Source organism: Ovis canadensis, chromosome 23 (genome assembly GCF_042477335.2).
Source record: "Ovis canadensis isolate MfBH-ARS-UI-01 breed Bighorn chromosome 23, ARS-UI_OviCan_v2, whole genome shotgun sequence".
Classification (NCBI taxonomy): Eukaryota; Metazoa; Chordata; class Mammalia; order Artiodactyla; family Bovidae; genus Ovis; species Ovis canadensis.
In genome coordinates, this window is record NC_091267.1 from 48,462,019 (window position 1) to 48,481,625 (window position 19,607).

A 19,607-nucleotide genomic window follows, 5' to 3' on the forward strand; every position below is an offset into this window, starting at 1 on the left:
TTGCATGGCAGATGTGGGGCATATGCACCGCCAAGTGGATCAATTTATTTTAAAATCAATTTCTCCGTAGTCTTTGGAACCTGCATAATCTATATAAAAATTTGGACAAACTGATAGTGGAGTCTACTAGGATTATAGAATATTTTAAGTTTTAAAAAAATTTCCCACTAAATCTTTAAAAATTTATATATATATATATATATATATATATATATATTTTTGCTGTGCCACATGGCTTGTGGGTACTAATTCCCTGACCAGGGATTGAACGTGGGCCCTCAGCAGTGAGTGTGTAGAGCCCTAACCACTGGACTGCCAGGGAATTCCCCCCACTATATTGTAATGTATACTAAAATCATTCATCTTAAGTAAGAAATGTTAGATGAATATTAACTTTTCCACAATAGAGTAATGAACATATCAAAATCTCACAGTGCCTGTCTACGAGAACTTTTACCATTTTGTGTCACTACACTTTCACTTGGAGTAGCGGTTAATAAAAAATTATTAAACAAAGTCCCATGTCTATAAGGTTATTTAATAAATATGATAGAATGGCAGAATAATTACCATTTAAAGAGCAAGTATGTGCCAGGCACTGTGCTATTGGGTACCTTATAAACATCACCCCTTTGATCATTATAACCCTGCAGGGTAGGCATTATTGGTTTCTTTACATATCAATAAATGGGGAATCTGAGTCTTCAAGAAAATAAGTAGCTTGCTCAAGTTCTTAAAGTGCTAAGTAGCAAATCTGGGATTTAAACCCAATTTTAATTCCAAAGCCTTTGGTTTCATATTCCTGATTACAAAGGATTATAAAATCTATTATTCTGATGGTCTTTTCTGTGTCTTTTCCATGACATTCTGAGCGGATCCCTCTAGTCATGAAGAAAAGGCATTGAGTAAAAAGGCATTATAAGAGATTTTTCTGTTTGTAATCAGAACCACATATGCACTGTCCCATTTGATAAAACTTTGATGCTTTTAAAGTGCTAAAAAGGTTTCCAACAACAAAAAGTTGTTCTTCCAGAACCAACTAGGTTCTTAGCTCTGTGATGGAAAAGACCGTGTCTTATCATTCTTGTGCTCACATATCATAGCCTAATGTGATTTTTTGGAAAAAACACTGTTGAATGAATAAATGAACAAAAGAATACTTGGATCTTCTTTGCTACTTTAGTCCAATGTACAAACTTTACAGGAGATCCAACCAGTCCATCCTAAAGATCAGCCCTGGGTGTTCACTGGAAAGACTGATGTTGAAGCTGAAACTCCAATACTTTGGCCACCTGATGCGAAGAGCTGACTCATTTGAAAAGACCCTGATGCTGAGAAAGATTGAGGGCAGGAGGAGAAGGGGACGACAGAGGATGAGATGGTTGGATGGCATCACTGACTCGATGGACATGAGTTTGGGTAAACTCCAGGAGTTGGTGATGGACAGGGAGGCCGGCGTGCTGCGGTTCATAGGGTCACAAAGAGTCGGACACGACTGAGTGACTGAACTGAACTGAACAAACTTTACCATTAGGTGTCTATATTAAACCATCTGTTCAATTTCACTAAAAGAAAAAAATGGATATTAAAAAAAATTAAAGCCCATGAAAATGAAAATTATCACTTCTTTTTCTATGAATCAAGAGCAGGCTTTGAACTGTAGTTTAAGGAAACTATATGTGATATATATATAACATACAAACGAGTTCCATTCCAAGAGTGTATTCATAAGTCCAGCTTATTCAAAAGCCCAACAGAGTTAACCTAGGTACCCAAGTAACACAGCTGGCTATATGGTACTATTCTGTAATAGGTTTATAATACTTTTCACACAAATAATACATGAAAGACAAACACACAAAATAAAACATTTTCAATCCTACGGTACAGTATCTTAAAAAAGTGCAATAGTACTGTATTGATACTGTACTATTGCACTGTATTATATATAATACTGTATGTATTGCCGGCATACAGGGGCTGGCATCCAGTGAACGGGCAAGAAGAGTTACTGACTAGAGGAGGGAGAAGGGGTGGGAGATGGCAGAGCTGAAGGATTGTCAGCAATAGGAGATGGAGGGCAAGCTGCAATTTCACTCACACCTTACATGACTGGACGTGCACATATACATCCACATCTTTGAAAGGCTGCAACTTGAAGGTTTGTATGTAGTGGCCTTAATATATATGTATACATACACACATGTATACACACAGACACATGCACACACAATGGAAGATTACTCAGTCATAAAAAAGAATGGAATTCTGCCATCTATAAAAACATCGATGACCTTAGAGGGTATTATGCTTAGTGAAATAGGTCAGATAGAAGAAAAAAACTGTATGATGTCATTTATCTGTGAATCCAAAAATAATACAAATGAATGAGACAGCAAAACAAAAAGACTCACAGGTATAGACAACTAGCGCTTATCAGTGGATAAAGGGAAGGAGGGGGCGTGATAGGTATAAGGGATTAACAGATACAAACTGCTAATATAAAATAGGTAAGCAACATGGATATATATTTCAGCACAGGGAATTATACCCATTATCCTGTAATAATTTTTAATGGAGTACAATCTATAAAAATACTGAATCACTTGAATCAATGATACTTCATGCCATTCATTTGAAACTAATATTGAAAATGAACTATACTTCAACTTTAAAAATAATAATTAAAAAGTAAATCCACTTTTGTTATTTTCCATGATGTAGAGAAGCTATATTGTGAAAAAAGAGCCAGATTTAAAGTAACACTAGAAAGTAAAAAACTCTGAGATAAAAGTTACACATCAAAAAAAAAAAGTTACACATCTTATATCATAGATATATTCCTATACATCTTGGTTGAATTAATGCTAAATATAAAATGAGAACCACATCAATAAAGTATAATTAGAAATAATGGATGGTACAGAATAGGTATCAATAATTTACAAAGTGGATAATCCACAGTTGAATAATTGAGAGTTGATTTTATATCAGGTCCAGATCAATGACTCTAGAGAGAGTAAATCCTATTTTATTTCACAAAATAATTATTTTTGATAAATTGCATGGCATTCTTTAATGCCTGGTTTTATTATTTTTTTTTCTCTTTCAGAGTTCCCCTATCTTTATTTGTAGAGGTTATCCAATAATTTCTTTAATTACATCGCATACTTCTGAGTCCATTCCCGAGCTATTCTGTTGTACTTTTCTCTATCTGTTTTGTAGATCCGAGCAATCTCAGGCACTAAAGGATCATCTGGATTGGGATCACACAACAGAGAACAGATGGACAAAAGTACTTTTGAAATAGTTAGTGCTGGAGACCACTGCGACCGTAGAATATTAAGACAAATGCTGCCATTACTGTTAATATTTGGATGATAAATTCTTGTTGTAAATGCAACCTTAGGTGGTTTGAAGGGGTAATCTGTTGGGAAATGAATTGTCAAGAAAAATACTCCACCCAGATAGGGACTGTCATTTGGTCCCATTATTGTAGCTTGCCAATGGAACATATCATCTCCAACGGGACCTGCTGAACACTGTGCTGGGGGGTCCCGTGCCAGGTCATTCAATTCCTTGTGGATTCTCTTCAGAGCCATCGTGGGAGGTGGGTGGCGGCGGCCCCGGGCGGGGACGAGGGCAGGGGAGGGACGGGGAAGGGGCGAGGGGGCGCGAGGCCGCCTCGGTGATTGCGGATCGGCCGGAGAAGATGGGGAGTTCGCGAGCGCGGGTCGGGCAGGACGGACTTAGGGCCGGGGCCAACTCGGCTCCTGAGCCTGCCGCAGCGGTCACCGCATCACCCGGCGGCGGCCCCTTTATGCGCTGCCGCCCGAGCCGCCGCCGCCGCCGCCGCCGCCGCCGCCGCCACCGCGGTAGCTGCCTCCTAATGCCTGGTTTTAAAAATCTCTTCGTTAAGATGAATATTTTGAGATTAATAAAAAAAGTGAAAGTTAACTTGTGAGAAGTTACTAAATGGCAGCATATTAAAAAGTAGAGACATTACTTTGCCAACAAAGGTCCATACAGTCAAAGCTGTGCTTTAGTAGTCATGTACAGATGTGAAATTTGGACCATAAAGAAGGCTGATCACCAAGGAATCGATGCTTTTGAACTGTGGTGCTGGAGAATACTCTTGAGAGTCCCTTGGACTGCAAGGAGATCAAACCAGTTGATCCTAATGGAAATCTACCCTGAATATTCATTGGAAAGACTGATGCTCAAGCTGAAGCTCCCATACTTTGGCCATCTGATGCAAAGAGCCAACTTATTAGAAAAGACCCTGATGCTGGGAAAGACTGAAGGAAGGAGGAGAAGAGGATGAGATGGTTGGATGGCATCACTGATTTAATGGACATGAGTTTGAGCAAACTCCAGGAGATGGTCAAGGACAGGGAAGCTTGGCACACTGTAGTCCATGAGGTTGCAAAGAGTTGGACACGACTGAGTGACTCAACAACAACTAAATGAAAAAATGTTTCTTACTTAAACTAAACTATATAATCTGCAGCTAATTCTGTGATTTTTTAAAATTCTATGATAATTTAAAATAAACTTGTATTTTATTTAATTCCTTTATCTCGGAAGGAACTTTGCAGGTATGAAATACTCACCTAAAAGTGCATTTTTCCCATGATCATCTGGCAGGAATCGCTTGTCCACAGCACACACTAGGATGTGTTCAGGAAGGTTGGGAGACTTGGCCCCCACCAGGAGGAATCCTGCTGGGATGTCAATCTGTTCCATACACAGAGATACCAAACGCAGATCTTTTCCTGCTTGACAAAAACCTAGAAACCAATAAAAAAGAGAAAAAGAAAAAGGACACAGTGGAATGTTTAGAGAGGTTGTAACTCCACATCACCCATCTGGAGAGTAGATTTGCCTGTGGGAATCACTATGAAGGACTAAATTTAAAGTTCATATGCAAAGTGAAAGAAAAGGAAGTCTCTCAGTCATGTTCGACTCTTTGCGACCCTATGGACTAGCCTACCAGGCTCCTGCATCCGTGGAATTTTCCAGGCAAGGATACTGGAATGGGTTGCCATTTCCTTCTCCAGGATTGAACCCAGGGATTGAACCCCGGTCTCCTGCATTGTAGGAAGCCGCTTTACCGTCTGAGCCACCAGGGAAGTCTCAAACACACATCTCCCACATGTGCTCTTCTGAGCAGAGCTAAAAAGATGCTCATGCTCAGTTGCTTCAGGGTCCAAATCTTTTCAACCCCATGGTCTGTAGCCCACCAGGTTCCTCTGTTCATGGGATTTCCCAGGAAAGATTACTGGAGTGGGTTGCCATTCCCTCCTCCAGGGGATCTTTCCAATCCAGGGATCTAACCCGTGTCTCCTACATTGCAGGCAGATTCTTTACTCACTGAGCCATCAGGGAAGCCCAAAAACTTACTAAAAGGAGATATTTCCAACTGTTTTAGCCAACACTGATGACTTTATATTTTCTTATCCACAGATTAGGAAATGATAAATATATAAGAAACTGACAAACACACATAATTTTATGTGACTATAATACAGTATTCTTAGTTTCAATGCAAATTCACTTCTCTAAGTCAGATTGATCATAGAACAAATGTTTCCTGTTTCACAGAGGAAGAGACTGAAGCTCAGAGTTTAGTGAATCATAAATGAATGAATTAGAACCAGAACTCCAAACTGTTTAGGTTATTTTCACTAGATGAGACATCATAAGAAACAGCAAAACCTTACATAACTGCTTTGTAACCATGAATTATTACCTTAATTCATTAGTTCATCATTTACTAAAAATGATTTGCAGATTTCCCTGGTGGTCCAGTGGTTAGGAATCTGCCTGCCAATGCAGGGGATGTGGTTTCAATCCCTGGTCTGGCAAGATTCCACATGCCACAGGACAACTAAGCCCACGCATCACAACTACTGAGGCCATGAGCTACAACTACTGAAGCCCACGCATCTAGAGTCTGCTCTCCACAACGAGAGATGCCATTGCAATAAGAAGCCTGCCCAATATAAGGAAGAGCCAGCCCCCTCTCGCTGCACCTAGAGAAAGCTTGCACACAGCAACAAAGACCCAGCAGAGACAAAAATAAAGAAATAAAATTAAAATAAAATGATTTTCAATGTGCTGTCTTTGGCCTGGGGATAGAGCTGAACAGATGTGTCATCCTCTAATAACTCACTTGTAGTCAACTGCAAGGATGTATAAGGAACTGGCAATTACAAGACAATATAACAGAGGACAGCTATGCTCTGCTACAAAGCACCAATCTCCACGTCTTCTGGGAAATGATCCTCCCAACGCTCTAGTTATGGGATTCCCCTGGACAGCTGTGATATTCCAGCCTGAGCTGGTGCTGGCACCTGGTCCAAGCTGGGCCACTGGAACATCCCACCTTTCTAGCCATAGTTGGGCACCTGACAGAAAACTGGACAACAGAGGACGGATGGCTAATTCCCAGACACAACCCTGGGAAGAGCGCCATCATCGCCCAAAGCACAGTGGGCCAGAACCATGCCAGGCTCTCCCAGAATCAATGCATATTATGATGTTAACCAAATGCCAACAAAAATAGAATGCCATCAGTGAGTATATGAGAAATAAATTTTAAAAAAAAAACAACCAAATATGGTATGAAGCTATGCTGCATAGGAATCTACTGTATGGTTTGGATCATTAAACCGTAAAAGCAGACAGGATAAAATTAGAAAAAAGCCAGGAAATCAAAGGCTAGAATGATAAAGACAGTGGGGTTCAACTATTCCAAGCTTGTAGATCCTCTTTCAAAACTAAAAACTTAAATGTAACTTCCAGTGTTCACAATTTGAGAAAAATAATATCAAATGTTATTGTGACTTCTTTAACAATTTGAATGAATTTGTATTTTATTATTCACAATATCATTTGTATTTATTTGAATAATCATTTATATTTGGGGTCATATTATTTATTCAGATTACAAACATTTTTTTTTGCCTATAGATGCATTGAACCCTTTAAAGAATCAGCTGTCTCCACCTCCATTAAGGGACAAAACTCTCAGGTTTGAAAGTTGGGAGTTGATGATATGATATGAAAGGCAGTTAAAATTTATGGAGCACTTAACATAAGCCAGGTGGAGTGTTAAGCACTTCAGAGACTTTCTTATTTACAACAATTCTAGCTAGATATGACTGTATCCCTTTCATATATGGAGAAATTGAGGCTCAGAGAGGTGAGAGTGTTTGTCCAAGCTTACATAATGAGTCCCATAATGTCCAGTGATGTGAGACATGGAAAGTTTGCTATATAAAAACAGGCATAAAATGTATTAGTCAACTTGGAAAAAAAAAAAAAGGCACTAAGAATAGTTATACTCCACAGCCAAAACCATGAGGGGTTAACACAAATGTCTTTACCAAATTCTAAAATCCTAACCCTAGGAGGCTAAAATAGAGACTCCCTGGAGGTCAGGTTAAATTAGAACACTGTTGCTGAAGGCACTGGTTCAGTCCCTGATGGGGGAACTAGGATCCCACATGCTATGCAGCCAAAAAAAAAACTCCTAAAAGGAGCAGTAAATTTCTTAATCAAAGGAATTATTAATTCATATATAGACAGCAAATCTATCCCTAGTAGGTAGCACCATTATTACAACTTTCTCCAAAGGGCAAAACATAAACACCTTCGCAAAGGATGTAGATAATTCTGTGATGAGAGGTTTACGATTACTGATTGATGGAAACAGGAGATTTCTGCTTGAGGAGATTTCTCTGTCACTAAGGAGTAGTACTACAAACTCTGAACTTACAGTCACTCCATATTAGAAAAAATACACGTCAGTACCAATCTGCACCAATCTGCATATTATTAAAAAGCAGAGACATCACTTTGCTGACAAAGGTCTGTATACTCAGAGCTATGGTTTTCCAATAGTCATGTATGGATGTGAGAATTGGATTATAAAGAAGGCTGAATGCCAAAGAATCAATACTTTCAAATTGTGGTGCTGGAAAAGACTTTTGAGAGTCACTTGGACAGCAAGGAGATCAAACCAGCCAATCCTAAAGGAAATCAATCCTGAATATTCATTGGAAAAACTGATGCTGAACCTAAAGCTCCAATACTTTGTCCACCTGATGCAAAGAGCCAACTCATTGGAAAAGACCCTGATGCTGGGAAAGATTGAAGGCAAAAGGAGAAGGGGGTGTCGGAGGACGAGATGATTAGATAGCATCACTGACTCAATGAACATGAATTTGAGCAAATTCCAGGAGATAGTGGAGGACAGGGAAGCCTGGAGTGCTGCAGTCAGAGTTGGACATGACTTAGCGACTGAACAAGAAGACAACTTTTAGAACATCAGAGCTATCTGGAATCTCAAGGTCATCTGATACAGGATTTTCCAAAGGGGAGTTATCAAAGTCCTAGGGATTCATAAAGATTCTCCATGATACTGGAGAACTATACATGAAACTAAAATAGATAACATTACCAATTTCTAAAACCTAATAATTATTCTAATAGTCTACCTTTAAAGTAAAATGTTCTAAGGACATTCTATACTATACATGTAGGGATAGTGGAAATCAGATGAGCGAACTCAGTACTCACTTGATTGAAGCCCATATCAATGTGTGGTTTTGATTATCCCACATTTTAAGATTGATTTTTATTATCAGTCACATGTATTGATATGTTGCTTAATATATACCCATAATAAGCTAGTGGTTAATAATGGGAAGCTTAGGGAACATAGATTGTGTTTGATGGACACAGTCATTTTACAAATGCGCCTAAGTTACTCTTTGCTAGATATGAAAGTTAGAGTCAACCTCATCCTCACTTATCAAATTACATAAAATACACTTCTAGGGCACCAAAAAAAAAAGCAATGTTAAGGTAAAATTTTAGTGATTATAATACAATTCGGGGCTTCCCCAGTAGCTCAGTGGTAAAGAATCCCTCTGCCAATGCAGGAGATATGGGTTCAATCCCTCGGTCGAGAAGATCCCCTGGAGAAGGAAATGGCAACCCACTTCAGTACTCTTGCCTGGGAAATCCCATGGACAGAGGAGCCCAGCAGGCTACAGTCCCTGGGGTTGCAAAGAGTCAGACAAGACTTGGTAACTAAACAATGACAACCATCCAACTTGGCTTTTTGTGTAAGAAGGAAAAGCCTACTTCTTTCAGCAGCATATTATTTGCAGACAAATTCTGCAAAGAGCAGTCTGAAACTCTTTCCTCACGTGGAGCAAAAATTATAAAAATAAATTAGAACACCCTGCTGGCTTAACTGGTAAAGAATCCACCTGCAGTGCAGGAGACCCTGGTTTGATTCCTGGGTCAGGAAGATCCTCTGGAGAAGGGATAGACAGCCCACTCCACTATGCTTGGGCTTCCCTGGTGGCTCAGATGGTAAAGAATCTGCCCACAATGCGGGAGACCTGGGTTCAATCCCTGAGTTGGGAAGATCCCCTGAAGAAGGGAATGGCTACCCACTCCAGTATTCTGGCCTGGAGAATCCCATGGACAGATGAGCCTGGCAGGCTACAGTCTATGGGGTCCCAAAGAGTTGGACATGACTGAGTGAATTTCACTTTTAATCCTAAAATGTAAAAGTTCCAAAGTTTGGGGAATACAAGTGGATCTGGCCTTTTTTTGATGCTGGGAAACATATAAATACACTTGGCTCCCATCCTCTGCCACTCCTCCTACCTGGGGGAAAAAGGGTTAACATTTTATTCTTGAATTTGTCAACAAAATGTGCTTTTCCTTACACAATCAGTTTAAAGTAAATTAAACAGTAATTGCTACATGCTCAGTCATATCCAACTATTTATAAACCCATGGACTATAGCCCACCAGGCTCCTCTGTCCATAGAATTTTCCAGGCAAGGATAGTGGAGCACGATGCCATTTCCTCCTCCAGGGGGATCTTTCCAACCCAGGAATCAAATACACATCTCCTGTGTCTTATGCACTGCAGGCGGATTCTTTACCTGCTGACCCATCAGGAAAGCCCTAAACAGCAACTAAAGGATAAAATGTAGACAATTTTTTCTCATGCGTGAATAATATCAAAGAGTAATTAGTATATTGATCTAAAATAAGTATATTCTACTTAAAATTGATTCTTTATCACATGCCATGCAGTGACAGAATTAGTTTTTAAATTCCTAAGGGGTCCAAAAATTATGTGCTATTATAGGAGATTTGTGAGTCAAAGATTGGGTAACACTAATCTATCCCTATCTCTAGTTTGTAGACAAGGAAACTGGGACCCATAAAGGTTAAGAAAACAATCCAAGGTCAAATTCCCAGGAACCCAAGAAGTTGGGACCCAGGTCTCTTGACTCCAGGTTAGAGAGTTAATGTCACTGTGACCACAGACTAAAGGTTACTCTGACCACAAGAGCGTCCCTGGTCTGACGTAGGACACTCTCCTATGGCTTCTCCATTGCCTATCTTTGCTGAGTCTCATCACCTAGCTTTCTAGGCTGAATCCTTGGGGGCACTTGTCAGAGCAGTCCCTGCCAGCCATGGGCTCTGTCAGCATCCACCTATCTCATACCTACTGAAAGTGAGTGTGTAGCTCAGTCGTGTCCAACTCTTTGGGACACCATGGACTGGTAGCCCACTAGCCTCTTCTCTCCACGGGAATTCTCCAGGTAAGAATACTGGAGTGGGTAGCCATTCCCCTTTCCAGGGAATCTTCCCCACTCAGGGATCAATCCAGGGGTCTCCTGCATTGCAGGCAGATTCTTTACTGTCTGAGCCACCAGGGAAGCCGCAGTGAATCCTCAAAAGTTTTGCAAGTCACAAAGGTGCCCCTTTCTAATGAGCTTTCTCAAAGCAATACATTGCAGCCAAAGGGAGATTAAGGGAGGAAAGTACAATTTTAGTTTGGGGCTAAACAGGAATAGCGGAGAAGGCAATGGCACCCCACTCTAGTACTATTGCCTGGAAAATCCCATGGGCGGAGGAGCCTGGTAGGCTGCAGTCCATGGGGTCGCTAAGAGTCGGACACGACTGAGCAACTTCACTTCCACTTTTCACGTTCATGCATTGGAGAAGGAAATGGCAAGCCGCTCTAGCATTCTTGCCTGGAGAATCCCAGGGACGGTGGAGCCTGGTGGGCTGCTGTCTATGGAGTTGCACAGAGTCAGACACGACTGAAGCGACTTAGCAGCAGCAGCAAACAGGAATAGAGTAGAGAAGACACAGTTTGTGTGCAAAATATCTGAAGAAAGCAGGATTTGCTCTGGAAGAAAGATGATTTTAATGTGATGTCTGTGATATAAGGAAAACTACACAGTCCACTCAAAGTAAGAAGCACTAACAGCTTTCAGCACTTTAGCCTTTAAAGGTTTTCCCATTTATGATATGAGGACACCTAGAGGTGAAAACTTATAATCATTAAACAATGACTGGATTCTAGGAGAAAAATTTTTCTCATAGGAGGAAGCAAACCTCTTCCTTTAATTTTTTTTTTTTTTTCAAAAAGTGCCTGTGGGTTTCCTTGGTGGTCCAGTGGTTAAGAATCTACTTTGCATTGCAGGGGACACCAGTTTGATCCCTGGTCAGGGAAGATCCCACATGCCAAGGGGCAACTAAGCCTATGAGCCACAATCGCTGAGCCCTCGCCCCCTAGAGTCCGTGATCCACAACAAGAGAAGTTACAGCAATGAGAACCCCAGGCACCACAACTAGAGAGTAGCCCTGAGCACCACAATAAAGTCCACGTGAAGCAACAAGGACTCAGCACAGCCAAAACTTTAAAATAATGAATAAAAATGAAAAATAAACAACTGCTTGTTACAGTGAAAAGAGAAATTTTCCTCTTTTGTGTTAAAAAAAAAAAGACTCATAATGATGGCAGCATATAAAAGGGAAACAAGAACGAACTGAAATTGCTACCAAGGGCTAAAACTGGAAAAAGTTAAGCAAGATAATAAAATAGTATTGGATTATAACCCCCAAATAAAATAAATATTCATGAATGAATATAAACAAATGACTGTGTAAATTAATAAATGAGGGAAAAGAGACAAACTTCCACACAGTAGAATTCCAAATAATTTATGTAGCTACTCTGCCCTCAAGGATGTGCAGCCTCACTCCCCATTCCTTAAAAAGCATAGGCTGAGTGTAGGGACTTTCTTTGACAGTATGAAGGGGGAGTGCAGCAGGGATGGGATATTCATGGGGAATGGAGATAACACTATCTCAGCCAGGTGATTAAGGTCAACATCACCACCCATAAATCATCTGAAAGTATGTGCCCTTGATACAGTAAGATGAAAATGATACTTTATCTCTGTGATCATTCTTCACCAAACCCATATGTAACCCCAGTCTCATCAGGAGAAAAACATCAAATTCCAACAGAAGGTCTAGAATACACTTGATCTATAATCTCTGAAACTATCAGGATCATCAAAAACAAAGGAAGTCTGAGGAACTGTCACAGCCAAGAGGAGTCTAAGGAGACACAACAGCTACATCTAATGTATTAATAGTATCCCTGACCGGTTCTATTGATCAAACTAGATAGCAAATTAAAAAGCAGAGACGTTACTTTGCCAACAAAGGCCCATCTAGTCAAAGCTATGGTTTTTCCAGTAGTCATGTATGGATGTGAGAGTTGGCCATAAAGAAAGCTGAGCGCCAAAGAATTGATGGTTTAGAACTGTGGTGTTAGAGAAGACTCTTAAGAGTCCCTTGGACTGCAAGGAGATCCAACCAGTCCATCCTACAGGAAATCAGTCCTGAATGTTCATTAGAAGGACTGATGCTGAAGCTGAAACTCCAATACTTTGGCCACTTGATGTGAAGAACTGACTTATGTGAAAAGACCCTGATGCTGGGAAAGACTGACGGCAGGAGGGAGGAGAAGGAGACAACAGAGGATAAGATGGTTGAATGGCATCACTGACTTGATGGACATGAGTTTGAGTAAATTCCAGGAGTTGGTGATGGACAGGGAGGCCTGGTGTGCTGCAGTCCATGGGGTCGAAATGAGTGGGACACAACTGAGCAACTGAACTAAACTGAAGACCAGTTCTGGATATTCCCTGGCAGCTCAAACAATAAAGAGCCTGCCTATAATACAGGAGAAGGCAATGGCAACCCACTCCAGTACTCTTGCCTGGAAAATTCCATGGACGGAGAAGCCTGGTAGGCTGCAGTCCATGGGGTTGCTGGGAGTTGGACACGACTGAGCGACTTCACTTTCCCTTTTCACTTTCATGCACTGGAGAAGGAAATGGCAACCCACTCCAGTGTTCTTGCCTAGAGAATCCCAGGGACGGGGGAGCCTGGTGGGCTGCTGTCTATGGGGTCACACAGAGTCGGACACGACTGAAGTGACTTAGCAGCTGTAATACAGGAGACCAGGGTTCGATCCCTGGGTTGGGAAGAGCCCCTGGAGAAAGAAATGGCTCCCTAGTCTTTTTGCCTGAAGAATCCCATGGACAGAGGAGCCTTGCAAGCTACGGTCCAGAGGGTTGCAAAGAGTCAGACATGACTGAGCGAACACTTTCAGATGGGTTCTGGAATAGAAAGAGGACAACAGGTAGAAACTAAAGAATCCAAATAAACTATGGACTTTAGTCAGCACTAAAATTACTAATAATGTAACATGTTCACAATAGGGCAAACTGTGGGGACATACAGAAACTCTGTACTGTTTTCTCAATTTTTCTGTAAATCGAGAATGGCATTCTAACATGTATACTATCATGTAAGAATTGAATCGCCAGTCTATGTCTGACGCAGGATACAGCATGCTTGGGGCTAGTGCATGGGGATGACCCACAGAGATGTTTTGGGGAGGGAGGTGGGAGGGGGGTTCATGTTTGGGAACACATGTAAGAATTAAAGATTTTAAAATTAAAAAAATAAAAAACTAAAATGCAAATAAATAAATAAAACTGTCCTTAAAAAAAATTAAGTCTAATAAGGAACAGATCTGTGGTTGCCAAGGAGCAGAGGAGTAACGCTGGGAGCTGGAGTTAGCAGGTGCAAACTAGCATGTAGAGAATGGATAAACAACATCCTACTGTATAGCACAGGAAAGTATATTCAATATCCTGTGATACATCATAATGGAAAAGAATACAAAAAAGAATATGTTTATATGTATAACTGAATCACTTTGCTATACAGCAGAAAGTAACACAACATTGTAAATGAACTAAATTTTTTTTAAGTTCATTTTTTAAATGTCCTACTTTGTCTTTTTGCCTTTCAGTTAATCACCAACACAAGACTATAGGCAATTTAATTAAGAGGAAATAGGTGAGGAAATGAAGGCAAGGGTGAGTCCAGGGAAAGAGTCAGGAAGAAAGAAATCAATCCAAAGCCAGAAAAGATTTCAAAATCAAAGAAAAGTTCCTCAGTTTACTTCATAGTTACTTTGAGAAGACGCTCACAAGAGTCTGGACTGTTTCCTACAAATCTTCATTCTTGGGACTCAAATCAGCTAATTATATACAAAATATATCATCAGGGACCCCCAATTAAGAAAAATATATATTATGCAAAGGGAAATATTTAATTTAGCTTTTTAAAAAAAAGATTGAATATAAGCTCTGTGCATCTGTACAGAAGTAGCTTAAGAATCTACGAAATCTGATTCTATTTCAAGACTTATAGGATCTAAATATCTGGAATAGCAGATAGCTCTATTTCTTCACTATTTGAAATATGTCAGAATATTAATATAATAAATATTGTTGTTCAGTCACTCAGTCGTGTTCAACTCTTTGTGACCCCATGAACTGCAGCACGCCAGGCTTCCCTGTCCTTTGCCATCTCCCAGAGTTTGGTCAAATTCATATCCACTGAGTCGGTGATGCCATCCAACCATCTCGTCCTCATTAAATCTCAATTAAAACGTCAAATAAAATGGAGAAACCTTAATACTCCCCTCTAGGGTAATTTTAAATTTCATCTGGACTAATCTTGAAAAAAAGATAGGATTTTTCTTTTAGAAGGGGATCTGGGGGGAAATACCCTAAGGATGGTCTAAGCCTGATTACTGTACACAAGGAAAAAAAGATACGGAATGGGGCACAAACATAACAACTTCTTGGACACACTTGCCCCTAAATAATTTCATTTTCTAAAAGTAATACTGACATGCTGCCTTAAAACCAAGACTCTTGCAGCAAATGATTTTAATTTTAAAGGAGTCCTAGTACAGAGCACTTCTTTGCAAACCTCATCTGCATTTTCCTTAAGAAAACAGCCAAGGTTTTCACTTCACAGAACCAGGATTTGCATTCTCCAATTACCTCCAACTTGAAGGTTACAGAGTAATCTAAGTGGGGGAGGGGAAAGTTTACTGAAACAGCTGTAAACACAAACTCAAGTAATCAAAGCCGTATTTGGAGGCTTAAAATTTGGTGGCCCTTTACCCCTTTAGACAATCAACTGCTTCCCAGTGGGGTAGAAACCTACCAATAATTTACATAAGAAATTAGCAACCAAAATTTACATCTGAATGGCAAACCCCAGAAGCCCATCAGGTGTTAAGTATCTGCTTATCTAAATTGCCTCTAAAAATAGCTTTACCTTCCTGTGAGTCTTAGGTAAATAGAAGATTTCCCGTGAAGGGAAGCTGGTCTGCTGACACAAACCCAGGTACTATATTGCCCTATTCCACTGTCAATTTCATTAGGAAAATGTCAGGGCTGTTCTGCCTTTGAGTTAAAGGACTCTTAGAACTGCCTTAGAATGAACCACACTGAAAGAGCTGTGGACCGACTATAAACTATCAAGAGTGTGTGCTCAGCCATGTCCGAACTCTACAGCCCATGGACTGTAGCCCACCAGGTACTCTGTCCAGGGAATTTTCCAGTCAAGAATATTGACTGGTTGCCATTTCCTTCTCAAGGGGGTCTTCCCCACCCAGGGGTCAAACCCACGTCTCTTGCGTCTCCTGCATTGGCAGGTGGATTCTTTACCATGACCAGATTATGAACTAATTAGAAATCAGGCTGGGATAGCCAGGAAGCAGGACCATATACCATTAATGGAGGGAAGAGAGTATAAGTTGTTATGTGATCAAAAACATGAAATACTGAAAATGCTTAAGTAGGATTTTCTTTTTTTAAAATGTGGTTAAAAGCCTTTGTAGAAGAGGAGGCTGACACGATAAATAAAATGGGATGATAAAAACATGTTCATTTTAATCTTCTATTGATAACAATATACTGGATGAATGTTCAAAATACATGGAAAAGGTAAATATTAAAACACATGATATCTCTGTTGTTTTAAGAGTGGGACAGAAAGAAGTAGAGACATCACTTTTGAGCAGCATTCTTGCAGGAAGTTCGTGAGGCACTGAAAAAGTCCTGAGCTAGGTCTAGGCTTGTCTTTGCCACATACCATGTCAGAGAAGTCATTCAATGGGGGTGTCTCTCGGTCTCTTGATCTATAAGATGGGGTAATAGTGCTTGTCTTTCTTAATAGACACCTGCTATGAAGTCACAGGAAACGGCAACCCACTCCAGTATTCTTGCCTGGAGAATCCCATGGACAGAGAAGCTTGGTGGGCTACAGTCCATGGGATCGCAAAGAGTCGGACACGACTGTGCGACTTCACTCACTCCTGAAGTCACAGGCAGCAATGGGAGTGAAAGCATGGTCACTCCTCATTCCTTTCTCTAATTACTGGTTTCCAGCCTTAAACAGCCAATCAACGATTAGAAACTAGCCAGACAATATTAAAGGAACTGAAAAATAAAAAAGGAAACCCACCATCTGTAGTGCAAGACCCTTCAGGGGCAGGTTTCTGTGAATAGGGAATTGGTGGGCTATTTGAATCTGACATATCTTCATCATCTTCATCATCTTCCATTTCATTTACTGTGAGGTTGTTAGAAAAATCCAGGCTTCCATTTTGGGTGTATCGGTGTACCAAGTCTTTATCCAGATCCTCCACCTTGGGTTTTACATCTGGGAGAGCAAATAAATCATAGCTAATTTAATAAAAAAGATGCATATGGGGAGATAGCCAAAAGAAAAATTCATAGTTCTGAAAAGATATCTGAGGACAGGAAGACAGGCATTGGCTAACATTTAACCCACATATTTCAGAGATCCCCAGATCTAGAATTCCCACTTCTTTTAAAAGGCATGTAGAAATGTGTGGGATTGAGAAACTTACCTGCAGAGGAGAAAGGATGCTGGTCAGGATCCAGGTACAGCTGGGAAAAAATTGGTCGTGGTACCACACTACTACATCTCAGAGAGGCTTCAATGGAGTTGTGGAGAGCTTCTTCAAATCGAGCAGATTTCAGTTGCCCAGCATATGAATTCCCCATGGTCTATACCACCCCCCCGAAAGAAAAAGAAAAAGGAGAAAGTTGACATTAGTAGAGAGTTATATGTATGCAAGGTACACATAGAGCTGATATAAACTATACCCACATATCCTGTTACAATAGAAACTATATGAACTACACATTTCTTGAGATAACTTATCAGTTTATCTATTCTATCACTTTTGCTTCTTGTCTTCAGAGTCCAAACGGGCTTTCAAAAAGTCCCTTTAAGGGATCATGTGTCTAAGGATCAAACCACAATAAATGCTTTAAGCGAAGTTTCTCCAACTAGTAAATCAAGATTGACCTGTCAATCATGAAGCCCAGCACAGTGACAAGGGGGCCACACCTTCTCCTTAAACTGGTGAGTGGTGGACTGCCATAACCCAAAGGAACACTATCAGTGGTTTCAGAGGAAATATCAAATTACTTCTCTCTCTACTAAGATTTTATTACCCTAGGAGGATTCTTCTCTGAAAAAGAAAAAAAAAAATGAAAGCTTTGTGATAATATATTTAATTGATGAATTCCTAAAAGCAAGATTTGAGCCTTTTAAAATTCAAAGAACTCATTCATGTATTATTAGTATTTATTTGAAAAAAAATGCTGTTTCTTTTGCTTAGTTTGAATCACAGTCTTATTTGGGACCTCAGAAAAGCATGGAATAAGAAGTTTTGATGCAATCGCCTTTACTTATCAATAGTTACAAAAATTTCCATATATCTGAATAATAACTAAATTTATTGGGTGCTAATGCTAATGATTGGTCAAGGACCCCAAGACCTTTTCTGGGTTCTGTGAGGTCGAAAGTCTTTTCAAACTATTATTAGGATATTATTTGCCTTTTTCATTCTCATTCTCTCAAACAGTTACAGTGGAACTTTCTAGAAGCTATTTCATGAGTGACACCACAACAGATTGAAGGCAGAAGCTGACAGACTACACTTTCTACTAACTTTTTTGGGGGGAAATACATTTATTTTCCATGTATAATGGGTTTATTGTTAACTTTTAAAATTATTAAGTATTTTGAAATTTTCTCAGCTTTAATTTCTAATAAATATAATACACATAAACAAAATTCAATTGTTTTTAAGAGTGTAAAGAGGTAATGAGATGAAAAGTCTGCAAAGTGTTGGGCTAGAGAATATACCAGGTACTTCCTAAAAATTATTTTATTTAATCCTCAGTATTCCAGTGGTCATGTATGAATGTGAGAGTTGAGGATGAGATGGCTGGATGGCATCACTGACTCGATGGATGCGAGTCTGAGTGGACTCTGGGAGTTGGTGATGGACAGGGAGGCCTGGCGTGCTGCGATTCATGGGGTCACAAAGAGTCGGACACGACTGAGCAACTGAACTGAACTGAACTGAACTGATTCTGAAGTAAGGCTTCCCAGGTGATGCTTGTGGTAAAGAATCCATCCGAAAATGCAGGAGACGCAAGATATGTGCATTTGATCCCTGGGTTGGGAAGCTTCACTAGAGGAGGAAAGCACAATGCACTCCAGTATTCTTGCCTGGGAAATCCCATGGACAGAGGAGCTTGGTGGGGCTAGAGTTCATGGGATAGCAAAGAGTTGGACATGACTGAGCAATTAAGCACACACATATATATCAAATAATTATACTGTATACCTAAAACTAATGCAATGTTATATATCAACTATATCTCAGTAAAACTGGAAAAAATAAATTACTAGGCTTTTCTTATGATAAGTACATGTGCCAAAGTGTACATATATACTCAAAGTTGTAAGTTGAAGAAAATCAACAAAGCCTCTCAAGTGAAATTTTCCTGAAATACCAAGGGTTTTTTTTTAAGGTTTCAGGAGTAGTATTATGATATTCTTAAAGAATTAAGTTTACAGATTTTAGAATTAAAACATGAAATTTTAATTTTAATTTCATGTTTTCTATCTTCTGTAACAATTTGAAGATAGGATTCAAACAGGAAGTACTAAAATATATTAATCAGGTAATCAAAAACCAAGGTTTTGTTCAAACTTGTAAAACCCTACTGGAACAAGTATAAACATTCAATTTTTCTACAGCAATTTATTTTTTCACCAAAACCACACACAATCAAAACAGAGTGGAGGTTGGTACAGAAATACACCATGTCACTAATATACGCGCCTAAGTCAAAATCCAATGGCCATCTGACCTTTCTTCCTCCCTGAAGGGAGAAAAATATGAGGAACTAGCATGGTTACTCCTGGGATTTCTTACCGCGGAAAACAATAGAATAACTTCAAAGGTGGACCTTTAGCCTTTCTCCAGAGCACTAAATGCC

At 39.8% G+C, this 19,607-nt stretch overlaps 1 protein-coding gene and 1 pseudogene across 4 annotated transcripts in view; both read right to left on the reverse strand.

Annotated features, from left to right (window-relative positions):
• The window catches only part of GREB1L (GREB1 like retinoic acid receptor coactivator), a 248,531-nt gene that overhangs the window by 94,446 nt on the left and 134,478 nt on the right, over positions 1 to 19,607 (reverse strand). For all 4 annotated transcript variants that reach the window (XM_069568906.1, XM_069568905.1, XM_069568904.1 and 1 more), the window contains exons 3-5: positions 17,153 to 17,312; positions 16,744 to 16,941; positions 4,614 to 4,790 (exon numbers count right to left, since the gene is read on the reverse strand). In XM_069568906.1, coding sequence (XP_069425007.1) covers positions 4,614 to 4,790; positions 16,744 to 16,941; positions 17,153 to 17,309 — 532 coding nt within the window. In that variant the 5' untranslated portion in view covers positions 17,310 to 17,312. The remainder of the gene's footprint in view (positions 1 to 4,613; positions 4,791 to 16,743; positions 16,942 to 17,152; positions 17,313 to 19,607) is intronic.
• LOC138428289 (ubiquitin-conjugating enzyme E2 D2 pseudogene) lies at positions 3,098 to 3,661 on the reverse strand (annotated as a pseudogene).